The sequence below is a fragment of the Pteropus alecto genome, unplaced genomic scaffold (genome assembly GCF_000325575.1).
Source record: "Pteropus alecto unplaced genomic scaffold, ASM32557v1 scaffold20, whole genome shotgun sequence".
NCBI lineage: Eukaryota > Metazoa > Chordata > Mammalia > Chiroptera > Pteropodidae > Pteropus > Pteropus alecto.
The window spans coordinates 37,302,048-37,315,269 of NW_006436298.1; the positions used below are offsets into that span (position 1 = coordinate 37,302,048).

The 13,222-nt window shown below is 35.3% G+C and overlaps 1 protein-coding gene across 2 annotated transcripts in view; it reads left to right on the forward strand.

Moving 5' to 3' along the window:
• Positions 1-13,222, forward strand: part of DCP2 (decapping mRNA 2) — a 47,155-nt gene that overhangs the window by 25,958 nt on the left and 7,975 nt on the right. For both annotated transcript variants that reach the window (XM_006913286.3, XM_006913285.3), the window contains 6 exons: positions 1,509-1,661; positions 1,782-1,894; positions 1,998-2,105; positions 4,005-4,140; positions 9,915-10,025; positions 12,101-12,152. In XM_006913286.3, the coding sequence (XP_006913348.1) occupies positions 1,830-1,894; positions 1,998-2,105; positions 4,005-4,140; positions 9,915-10,025; positions 12,101-12,152 (472 nt within the window). In that variant the 5' untranslated portion in view covers positions 1,509-1,661; positions 1,782-1,829. The remainder of the gene's footprint in view (positions 1-1,508; positions 1,662-1,781; positions 1,895-1,997; positions 2,106-4,004; positions 4,141-9,914; positions 10,026-12,100; positions 12,153-13,222) is intronic.

Consider the following 13,222-nt stretch of genomic DNA (forward strand, 5'->3'; position numbering starts at 1 on the left):
GTAAGGATGTTGTTAGGGAAATACAACTGTTACTTGAACTTTAAGACCAGAAGAGACCAGTGTTTTTTGTTTGTTTGTTTGTTTGTTTGTTTGTTTAAGCAGAAGCTTAGTATGTTGATTAGATTAAGCATGGCTTCTCTGTTTGAGGGAAAAGGTGAGGGTCACATATAACATTAATATCTGAAGTTTATATTCTCCCAGTACCTCCTCTCCAGCCTTTGAGGCACTACTAAGGAAAGACAGTTTTAAATTCATTAATCCAGTTAACTAGTTTTCAGTTCTTTTGCATTTACTAACCTCCCCCAGTCCGCATACAAATGTGGTTGTAGCTGTACATTTGAAATCTGCCCATTTAAATGTTAGTAGAAATCACATGTTTGAAAAGTAGTTTTATTTTTTAGTCTGCAGCTTAGTATTTATGTAGATTTGTGGATGCTGTGAATAAAATCCATATGTGGTCCCCAGTGATGCACTTCCTACAGGTTGGGAACCACTGATGTGTACTCTAAGATCTTAAGGTTTCTGGAGCCAGTTACGATGTGTATGTGGGGTTTCCCCACATCACTAAGAATTTTTAGATACCAGCTGGGTGTCCTACAATTCAACTCAATTCTGATACTGTGTACCGAGCGATAGCATCAGATTCTACGGGTTAAGGGCTCAGTCCCACAAGACTGCTCCCTGCTTCAGATGCCAGTTGCAAGTTCGGGTTGTCACCTGTGCTACTTACTGGCCAACTGGCTATAGATTGGAGGTTCCAACGACCCCCTCTTTGAGTTCAATTAATTTGCTAGAGCAGCCCACAGAACTCAGAGAAATGTTTTACTTACAGATCACCTATTATAAAAAGATATAATTCAGGGATAGTAGATGGAAGAGATGGATAGGGCAAAGTATGAAGAAAGGGCATGGAGCTTGCATGCTTTCTCCTAGAGCACCATTCCCCAAATCTCCACATGTTTACCAACCTGTAAACTTTCCGAACTCTGTTCCTTTGAGTTTTTTGGAGGCTTTGTGACATAGGCGTGGTAGGTTAAGTCATTGGTCATTGGCAGTCTCCGCCTCTCTTCCTTCCCTGGAGAGTTCCAGCTCTCTACTCAACTTCCTTGGTTCTCCTGGAAACCAACCCTAGTTCTTAGGTGTGGTCCAAAAGCCGCTTAATTAACAACAAGAGGCACTGTTTCTGCTCTTATCACTTAGGAAATTCTAAGGGTTTTAGGAACTGTGTGCCACAAAGGGGAGGCAAAGACCAAATACATACTTCTTTATTTTCTTTTTCCGAGGCCAAGAAACATAGGCTCAGATATGTAAAGAGGTTCTTCCTTAGTTGAAAAGTTCAGTAGAGGCAGAGCTAGAACTAGAAATAGACCCTAGAACAATCTGACTTCCTGCCTAAGTGTTTTCATGCCTTTAATTGCTTGGATATTTTTGTCTTTGAAATAAATTTTAATGAGCTGAAGGTCTGACCACAAAAACTGAAAATCATCATCCAAACTTGTTATTTCCAGGTCTTTGAAGAAACTGGTTTTGATATCAAAGATTATATTTGTAAGGATGATTACATTGAACTTCGAATCAATGACCAGCTTGCTCGTTTGTACATCATTCCAGGAATTCCAAAAGACACAAAATTTAACCCGAAAACCAGAAGAGAAATTCGGGTATGTAATTGAAATTATTTTCAGGTTGCTAAACAGGAGCCCAATTAAATAAAGTAGGAAATTGCTCTTAGAAACTCCTTGATAATAATTAACTGAATGAATTATTTTCTTGTGTTTCAGAACATTGAGTGGTTCTCCATAGAGAAATTGCCTTGTCATAGAAATGATATGACCCCAAAGTCCAAACTTGGTTTGGCACCTAACAAATTTTTTATGGCTATTCCCTTTATCAGGTATCTTCATATTTCTTGAAATACAAAATGAACCTTCACAATTCTAATAGTCAGCTTCTTTATATAGCCAGGCTTTAAGAGTGAACTCTTTGTGTTTCTATAGACCGTTAAGGGACTGGCTTTCTCGAAGATTTGGAGATTCTTCAGACAGTGACAATGGATTTTCTTCAGCTAGTAGCACACCTGCTAAACCCACTGTGGAAAAATTGAGGTAAAGAAATATATTTGTGGGATTCTCACTTTCTGATAATTTTTAATTCAGTAGTATTTTGCTTCTAAAGTTTGCAGAGGTATTGGATTCCTTTTGTAGTTACTATTTTTTTACTAGTCTCACGGTTTTTTTTTTTTTAAGGTTTTTTGATGAGATGTAAAAGGTTAATTGGAATTGGAAAGGAGCTTTAGGCACATTTTTAAAAAGTATACGCAGGGGGATACCAACTTTTTAAATGGATAGAGGAGGAGGAAAAGAAATCTTTTGTATATATACTGTTATTTTTCTGTTATTATATTCTACTTTAGAGATCATTGAGTTTCTGAAGACAGTTGAATGGCAGATATATTGAGGGGAGATGAAAGATGCTCATGTATCATTTATTCAGAAAGAACTGTGAAGACTTGGGCGGGGTTGCTTCTTTTCTTTCCATAGTATTATAAATAGTGACTATTACACGAATCTAAACCACAAAGAACATTTTCTTGGTTGGAACTTAATAGTATCTAAATCACAATTACGGAGTAGGCTGAGTAAGTAATTTTGTTAAATAAACACATATTTTTAATCAGCTTGCTAGAACTTTGCCTATGTTAGGTTCAGAGAGTAGCTTTTTACACTTCCTTTAATTTAGATGTTTTGTTTTTATCCTAGAGCTTCAAAAATTAATAGGAGTAAACCACAGTATTTTTAAATACACAGAGAATATTTCATCTTAGTTGGGTTTTATGAAGACAGGAGTTTGGACTAAATGCTTTAAGAGCCATTTCTGCCTTTCAGAGTCTATGACTATAATCACCAAATTATATACCAATAGAGTTAAGTGAAACAGTATACAAAAACTAAAGTAGACAGGAATGCAGCCAAGATTTAAAAAAAAAAGACACCACTAAATAGTTCTGAAATAATGTTTGGAAAAAATTGTATGACTGTTTATGTTTGGGAAAATCTATCTACCATAGTGTGACATACTTCCATATCTTTAATATTAGGGTTTGTGGTCTTGGAGAATAGGATATAATGAAGAGATAATAAACTAACTTCTCTAACCAAATTTCAGGTTTCTTAGTGAGGGGAGTGTGTGTTTTTAGCATATAGGCTAATGTCTGTGATGGTTTGTTGGAGGAAATATTGGAATTTTGTCTGAAGAAAGAGAGGCTGCAATTTTAATGTAATTTTTAAGTTGTAAAGGGGAAGAACTCTGAAATATTCAGAAGCAATATTCCTATAATACAGTTCTTGGGGATTAGTGATTCTAGATCGTATTATATATGTAAGTGGTACTAAGAATGGTATTTCTTTATCACAGAACTATTGCATGAGTACAATCTTTTACAATCAAATTCTTTTGCATAAGAATTTGAAACTGGGTCTTTTTTTAATTTGCTCAGCCTTTGTCTTGGACCCCATAATTTTTTGCTTTTGGAATATAGCTTAATTTTTCATGTACTCTTCCAGCATACATGGGGTCCATGATGTGCAGCATCAAATTCTACACTTTAAACATCCTAGTAAGAATATGAGTTGTCTGCCCTATTAAAAAGGAAAATCTACCTATGTTTGTTTGTTTCAGTTAATTTTAAGAATAATTATTTTCAGAATTTTAAAAGTATCCTCGCTTGTAGTCATACTTGTAGTGAGGAGGTGGATTTGATAGTTTTAGAAAAGTTTAGGATTAAAAATAACAGATTACTGATTCATTCAAGAAATATTGAACACCAGACACTCTTGTGTGCTGGGGATGGTACACAAAGCAGACGAGAACCCCTCCCCTTGTGGAACTTACGTTCCATTATGGGAAGATAGATAATAAATAAGTAAAATTTGTAATTAAGGTATCGGAAGAACTGTAAGTGACAATTTTCTGATCTGGTTTTTATTTTTAAAATCTTGGTATAGTCGAACCAAATTCCGCCACAGTCAGCAGTTATTTCCTGAAGGTTCTCCTGGCGACCAGTGGGTAAAGCACAGGCAACCAGTGCAGCAAAAGCCATATAATAATCATTCTGAAACGTCTGACCTTTTAAAAGCAAAGGTGAGTGATACACATTTAAAGATTTTCATAACTTTAGATCATTTGACTTTGAAATATATCTGAATTTAGAAATTACAAATTAACAGTTATAGAGCTCTGAACTGTCAGTCAAAGGCTCCTATGTTCTTGACTTGTGATTGGAAGCCTGGGTGAGACTCCTTAACCTTTACAGCTGTGCTATAAACCCAGTGTGGTAAGTAATAGGAATTAACATCTGACCGTGGTGTATATGCTACCAGTGAGAGAGGTTCATTAGCGTGTTGTGTGTTATATTCTAGCATATGATTATACCACAATTTATCCGTTCTATTTTTTTAATTTTTAATTTCAATTTTATTTTTCAGGTATAGTTGACATACAATATTATATTTGTTTCAGATGTGCAACATAGTGATTAGACATTTATATGCCTTATGAAGTGATCCCCCTGATAAGTCTGGTACCCATCTGACAATATACATAGCTATACAGTGTTATTGACTATATTCCCTATGCTGTTCTTTACATCCACATGACTGTTTTTATAACTGGCCATTTGTATATCTTAATCCTTTCTCCTTTTTCACCCAGCCCCTCTCCCATCTGGTAGTCATCAAAATGTTCTCTATATCTCTGAGTTTGTTTCATTTTTGTTTCCTTGTTTATTTTGGTTTTTAGATTTCCACATATAAGTGATATCCTATCTTATTCTGTGTGGCTTGTCTTACATAATACCATGTAGCTGCAAATGATAAGATTTCATATTTTTTTTTAATGGATATGGAATTTTCCTTTGTATATAAGTACCAAATCTTTTTTATCCATTTCTTTTGCTTAGAGCATTTAATCCATTTACATTTAAAGTAATTTTTGATAGGTATGTAGTTTTTGCCGTTTGATTGTTTTCTGATTGTTTTTATAGTTCTTCTCTGTTCCTTTCTTACTCTCTTGTGCTCTTATAGGTTGATGACTTTCTGTAGTGTGTTTGGATTCCTTTTCTCTTATTTCCTGTATATCTCTTATGTATATCTCTTACAGAGTTTTGGTTTGTGATTACCATGTACTTCATATACCTAGCTATGTGTATAGCAGTCTATTTTAAGTCCATGGTCACTTAAGTTCAAATACATTTTAAAATCACCACTTTTACTGACCCCCTCCGCGTTTATGTTTTTGTCATCATTTTGTACTTCTTTTGTGTGTGTCCCTTAATTTACGGTTGTAATTACACATGATCTTTTTACTTTTGCCTTTTAATCTTTGTACTAGTTTTAGTGTTGATTGATCCACTGCTTATATCATGTGTTTGCATTTGTTAGTTTTTTTCGTTTGTGATATTTTCTTATTTATATTTGTATTTTTTTCTTGAAGTCTTTTTAACATTTCTTGTAATACTGGTTTGGTGGTGATGAACTCCTTTAGCTTTTCCTTGTCTGGGAACCTCTTTATCCCCTTTGATTTTAGATAATAGTCTGGCTGGGTAAAGTAATCTTGGCTGTAGGTCCTTGCTTTACATTACTTTTGACATTCCGTACCAATCCCTTTGGGCCTGCAAAGTTTCTGTTGAGAAATCAACTGACAAGGAGCTTTCTTGTAAGTAAATGCTTTTAAGATTCTCTCTTTGTCTTTAACCTTTGGCATTTTAATAATGATGTGTCTTGGTATGGGTCTCTTTGGGTTCATCTTGTTTGGGACTCTGTGCTTTCTGGGCTTGTATGTTTACTTTCTTCACCAAGTTATGGACGTTTCAGTCATTATTTTTTCAAATAGGTTTTTAATCCTTTGTTCTCTCTTCTGGTACCCGTGTGATGTGAATGTTGTTAGGCTTGATGTTGTCTCAGAGGTCCCTTAAACTATCCTCATTTTAAAAAATTCTTTTTTCTTTTTGCTGTTTTGATTGGGTGTTTTATGCTACCTTGTCTTCCATATTGCTGATTTGATCCTCTGCTTTATCTAATCTGCTGTTGATTCCATCTCATGTATTTATTTCAGTTATTGTATTCTTCATTTCTGATTGGTTCTTTTTTATGTTTTCTCTTTGTTGAAGTTCTCATTGAGCTCATCTGTTTTTCCCGTAAGTTCATTGAGCATCCTTATAACCAATGTTTTGAACTCTGTATCTGGTATATTGCTTGTTCCATTTCATTTAGTTCTTTTTGGTTTTTTTTTTTTTTCCTTATTTTTCGCTTGGGACTCATTTCTTTATCTCCTGATTTTGGCTGACTCCCTGTGTTTGTTTCTTTGTATTAGGTAGATTTGTTATACCTCCCAGTCTTGGCAGGGTGTTTTTGTATAGTAGGCATCCTGTGGGGCTCAGTAGCACAGTTTCTCTGGTCACCTGAGCTGGATGTTCCAGGGGTGTTCTTTGTGTAGGTTGTGTATGCTCTCCTGTCATGTTTGAACCTTGATTGCTGTTGGCACGTCAGTGGGTAAGATTGACCCTCAGGCTGACAGGAATGGCTGTGGTTACTGCAGACGAGCTTTTGTGTTGGGCGTGGCCAGATGGAGCAGGATTCGCTTTTGCAAGACTGTGGTGCCTGCTGAGTTTACCCTTTGGATGTTTTTTTTGTGGAGGTAATTAGTTGGTGCTCTAGTGTATTCTGAAGCCACCAGGTGCTCATGTGTGGTCTGGGGCCTTTTGGGCAGGGCTTTGGTGCAGGCACAGATCATCCACCCTGTGCCTGGCCCAGGGCCACCTGGTAGGAACTACACAGTGATCTTTGGTTGGTAGCTGCCTGTGCTGGGCTTGGAGGTTCCTAGGAGAGTCTGTGCTGTGAACTGAGGCCAACTGCTAACTGTGCCACGCTGGAGATCACTCTAGCAAGAGCTATGGGGCATGCTGAGGCTAGCTACTGCTTGTTTGGGGTTTGTGGACCTTTGAGAGAATCTAGGAAAGTTTCTAACACAGCTGTGGCTTGCATGGGAAAGCCCCTGTAAGAGGTTTAGGCAGGGCTCTAGAGCTGGCTTGGGGCCGGGTCTTGGAATCCCCCGTGGCAGGGTGAGAGGCATTAGCCAGGGTAATGGAGAGCTCAGATATGCCACCACTCTGTGCTTGCAGGCTGGGTAGGAGCAGGGCTCAACAAAGGAACAGTGGCATCTGCCAGCACTTCTGTCCTTGGAGAGAGCTGCCCTGACCCCTATACCTCCAGCCTTTGCCCCAAAGCTGGTCAGTTTATTTTCTTGTATGTCCCCAGTGTTGTTTTGTGCTTCTACCCTGGTGCTGGAGCTCAAAGTGAGTAAGTCTCTGCTTAGGCCCTTTAAAACCTGCAGTGCCTCAGTCTCACAGCCTGTTGTCTTTCTAGGACAGTATTCTGCTGCTTTTCATAGCCACATGTTGTTGCGAGGATGCCTTCCTGGCACTGGTGATCTGGCCTGGAACCCCCCATCTTCACCTCCCCACTTCTCAGGGGGGTCCTCTGTTGCCAAGATATCCCTCCTGATTCTTAATCACCACACTGTGGGTATGGGACTTGCCTGTTCTGCATCTCTGTCTCTCCTACCAGTCTTGATGTGACTTCTTTATAGCCTTAGTTATAAAGATTCTGTTCAGCTAGCCTTCTGGTTCTCAGTGATGGTTGTTCTATAATTTAGTTGTGATTTTGTTGAGGAGGCGAGCACAGTGTTTACCTATTCACCATCTTAACCAGAAGACCTCTATCCATTCTGCTCTTAATGGACATTTGGTTGTTTCCAGTTTGGGGCTTTTATGTCTTTTGGTGAGCATATACTGTTCTTTTGGGCATGTGTAACTAACAGTAGAATTGTTAGATCACTTAATATGCCTGTGCTTTTGAGTATATACTGTAAACAATATTCTCAGGTAATTTATATCCCCAGCAAAATATATGAGAGTTCCAGTTGTGCCACGTTCTTACTAATCTTTGGTATTATCTGCCTTTATTATTTTAGCCATCCATTTTGGTGCCACTTTATTTTCATTCTTTTAAAAAATATACTGGGTTCATCAAAATTAAAAGCATTTGTGCATCAGAGGACATCATCAAAAGAGTGAAAAGATGACTCAAAGAATGGGAGACTATATTTGTAAATCACATATCTGCTAATGGATTAATATCCAAAATATATAAAGAACTTCCAATCTCAACAGCAAAAAAACAACCTAGTTAAAAAATAGGCAAACGATATTTCTCTAGAGGAAATATTCAGATGGCCAGTAAGCACATGAAAAGATGCTCATCATCATTAGAGAAACGCAAACCCAAATCACAGTGAGACACCACTTCATATCCACTAGGGATGGATATAATAAAAAAAGAAAATAAGTTGATAAAGATGTAGAGAAATTGGAACTCTCATGCATTGCTAGTGGGAACATAAAATGGTATACTGCCATGGAAAACAGTTTGATGATTCCTCAAAAAGTTGAACATAGAATTTCCATATTACCAGTAATTTCACTCCTAGGTATGTACGCAAAAGAATTGAAAGCAGGGACTCACAAATCCTAAATTGAGGTCTTAGCCCCTAGCCTACAAGGGATTCATAAACTTGTATACCAGTGTTTATAGTGGCATTATTTACAATAGCCAAAAGGTGGAAACAACCCATGTCTGTCAAGAAATGAATAAACAAAATATACATACAGTGGAATATTAGCCTTAAAAAAGAATGAAATTGTGATACATACATGTGGCAATGTGGGGGAATTGTAAACACATGCTAAGTGAAATAAGCCACACACAAAAGGACAAATATTGTGTGATTTCTATTATATAAGATACCTACACTATACAGATTCGTAGAGACAGATATGTACTTGAGGTTGCCAGACCTGAGGAACCGGGGGTGGGGAGTGGGAATACGAGTTATTTAATGAGTACAAAGTTTCCATATGGGAGGATGAAAAGGTTGTGGAAATGGATACTGTTGGTAGTTGGACAACATTGGAACTGTATGTACTGCCCCTGAATTGTACACTTAAAAATGATTAAAGGGATACGTTTTATGTATATTGTGCCACAGTAAGAGCAGAATGGAATTGAATTGTGTGATGACATGAGTTCCTAAACCCCATATTTCTCTACCATTCTTTATTTAAGTTAGCTTATTTTCAAGCTATTTTAGGAGCTGCTTAATTTTTTCTGTAGGTAGATAAAATGTAAATAAATGTGTTTTTATATATTTTTAAATAATAATAAGTTATTCACACAATTTCAGCCAGGTCTCTTAAAGAACTGTCCTTTCAAGACCTCTAAGGACAAATTAATGTTTAAAAACTTGTTTTGAGTTAAACAGGATTTTTTTTGTAAGGAAAATAACTTATGTTATTTAAAAACACCAAATTTAAAAACACCAATCTTTATTATTTTATAAAAAAGAATATTAATTTTAAATTGCTTATTTATTATTTAAAGCAGATTATAGGGTAACAGTTGATCACACCTGCACGTTTCCTCCTCTAAGAACTGTGGCCAGTGTGCCTTAGCATTCCCTCAGAGAGAGGTTTTATTTTTGACAGTCACTTAAGGTTTTCAAACTATTTCTCTCCTCCTCCCATTGTTTTTTAACTAATGCATTGGAAACAAAATATGTAAGTCAGAATGGGATAAAGCAAGAGGTGTGAAAAGATTTCTAGAGACCTTGCTTTGGGAAACACTATCTTCTATAAGAAAAAATATTGATATAGTGTGGTTCCTCAATGTTTTAGCAAGATTTTGAAGATGCTTTGCTAAACTCTGATTCAACCAGCTAAACAAATTCATATTTTTTTATTTTCATATTTTATCTATTACATTATACTATAGGTTTATATTTTTTTCTTATTGCAAAAACAGAATCAAAGTATGAGGGGAAATGGCAGAAAACAGTATCAAGATTCACCTAATCAAAAGAAAAGAACGAATGGAGTCCACAGCCAGCCAGCCAAGCAGCAGAATCTCTTGATGGTAAGAATTATAGCTCTCATACTAAGAAAGCAGTTCACCCTCTTTGAGGGTGGGGCAGGGGCATTCATTGTCAAAGCATGTTGAATTGTTATATTGACAGGATTTTTATGAAGCAAATTGTGTAGTTCATCTACTAAAAATTTTCGGCTGCTTTCAGTTATATAGGCTTGTAAAATTGATCCACTTGTACATTTAACCTTTGCTTTTTTATTTAGTTACTTAAATTAATTTTAATACTATAAAAACAGTGTATAGCGAATCCTGCTTTTCAGAGCAAGTCCTTGGCTGTTCTATCTAAATTCTTCTAAATAGAGTGTATCTTATTTTAATGAAGTTAAAAGTTCAAAAGAACATCACAATGTATTTTTTTTCCTTTAAGTTGATAGAATTTAGAAAATTAAAAATAAACAAAATACAGCCAGTGCCAGTTATTAGATTAGGCCTAAAGACAAATAGCTGTGAGCATTTAAAAGCATTTACTTCCATTATTTTAGTCTGTGCTCCAGAAAGTAATTCATAACTGTCTCGTTTATCTTTTCTGTAAGTCCTAATATTTGTATGTCGAATTTTTTTTTTATTGTTGCTTCACTTATTTTTGTTTTTATAACAGTGGATGGTAATAGTAATTTTAAGTTTTAAGCAGAAATATTTTATATGAATTCCTGTGGTGCTGTACCTTACCTGGGGCTCAGTGAGTCCATGGCAAAGACATGTTAAAGATCGATTTACTGTTAGACTGCTTGCCTTATACTGTTATAGTTTTTCCTGTCAGATTGGCAAAAATGAAAAGCTACCCAGTTGTGTATCTTGAGTATATTGACAACACTTAAAAATTAATAATTAGTACAACCTTCTAGAGAATAGTTTGGCTATATTGAAAGCCTGAAAAAGTTCTTGCCTTGGTTCCCTAAAAGGGAAATGTAAAGAATAGTCACTCTATTACTCTTTTTAATAATGAAAACAATCTAAATATCCAAGAAGATAATATTAAATGCAATATTGTAGATCTATACAATAGAATACCATAATGTAGTCATTAAACATGACAATAGATTTATTGGAAAAGGAATATGTTCACAGTATGTTACATTTTTAAAGTAGGTTATAGAATAGTGTATATTGAATAATTCCATTTTATTCTATAGCTATATGAAGATACATTCACACATACCTTCATAGAAAAAAGGCTAGCCTTCTAGGTTTTTTTTAAATACTGGAATGTTAATAGTAATTATTTCTAGATTGAGAAATTTAATAAATTTCTTTTTTATGGTGTTTTTATATTGTACACGTGATGAAGAACTAAAATTTTAGGCTTAAAAAGTAAAATTAAAACTATCAGTGTGAAAACCAAAACAATAATTTGTAAAGATCTATGCACCCCAATATTCATGGCAGCACAGTTTATAATAGCCAAGATATGGAAGCAATCTAAATGCCTATCAACAGATGATTGGATAAAGAAATTATGGTTCATATATACAATGGAATATTACTCAGCTATTAAAAAAATGAAATCCTACCATTTGCAATGACATGCATGGACCTAGAGATCATTATGCTGAGTGATATAAGACAGAAAGATAAATACCATATGATTTCAGTTATATGTGGAATCTAAGGAATGAAAAGAACAAACTAATCAAAAACAGGCTCACAAAAATAGTGGATAATTTGGTGACAGGAGGAGGGTGTTGAGGGACTGGGAGAATGGGGCAAAGGATTAAAGAAATACAAATTATTAGTTGATAGTTGGGCACGAAGATGGAGAACATGACACAGGGAATGTAGTTAGCATTAATATGATGGCTAAGTGGAGGGCCAGGGGAGAGAGGGTGCAATTGGAATCGTTTTTATGAATGATATAGATGTCTAACCAATGTACTGTATACTTGAAACTAATTAAAATAAATACATTTAAATAAACTTATTTTTTTAAAAAAACACCAGTGCAAGAATGGGGATGGTTATTATACTCCTGGTTTAATTTTCTTTGAGAAATTCAATAGTATATCCCCTTATTTATAATAAGTGAAATAACTGGAGATGGTGTATTGTGTATTTTTTTTTAATAGAAATGTGAAAAAAAACTTCATCCACGAAAACTTCAGGATAATTTTGAAACAGGCAAGTCACTTTCTTTTTAAAATATCTGCCTGGTGGGATTTGGTTTGGTTTTAGCCTAACCTTAATTTCAGTAGAATGTGTGATAAATTGTAATATATAAGCAAGAAAGTGTTGTACATGTTTTATAGAGAGAGCTCATATATGTGGTCAAGTTCTCTAAATATAAAACTTGCTAAAATGAACTTATTTAAATGATCGAGGTGAAATTATTGACCTTTTCAATGTGCCGTTTCTTTGTGACTGTCAAGCCTTGGTGCTATGCATGAATATTGTAAAGAAATAGTTGCTTAAGGGTTAGAGAGGGAGTAGAACCTAGTATTGTAAAGGCGAGGAGACCTCATTCTATGTGCAGTGTAAGATATAAGTAAAGGGGAGCACTAACTTGAGGAGAACATCCTTTTTCGGAGGTAGTGACCAGCTTTTTAAGGTGGTACTGAGGATAGCTTTTATTAAAGTGACATTTGGAACTTCTCTATCCTAAGTTATGAAGAGTATGTGTGTGATCTTATTTGGAAAGTAATGCTGATGAATATAGAAAAAGGTCTTTGGTAATACTGATTTAATAGATATCATTCGGAAGTGCAGTAGACTATTTTTCCTTAGGTGCTATTTTGAATTGTATGAAATTCCCTGTGCCGTAGATAGGCGTTTATTCACCGTCTAATTTAAAGCTTTCATATTAAAAAAAGTCTAAGAAATGAAAAGCATTATAATAATTTTCTTGGAGAACATCTATGATTTAAGTAAGATAAAAGGTATTTTAAAAGAGTTGCTTTAACCCTGTTTTAGAAAGTTAAGGTTAACTGAAGAAGCAGGAACCGTTATTAGTTTAGTGTAGATAAGTTATGTGGTTAGAAATCCTCTTAATAGAATTTTTCTGGCCACTTTGGGTGGCGGGGACATGATAGGCTGATTGTTTAATTAACATAAGTACAGAAATAAATTATTATTAAATAAATAAATTATTTAACACAATCTTTAAGAAGCCCTATGTTCAGGGTATAACTTCATTATACCCAGCTTACTTGGGCATGATATATGGACGTATAAAGTTTCAAGTTGTCTTGAGA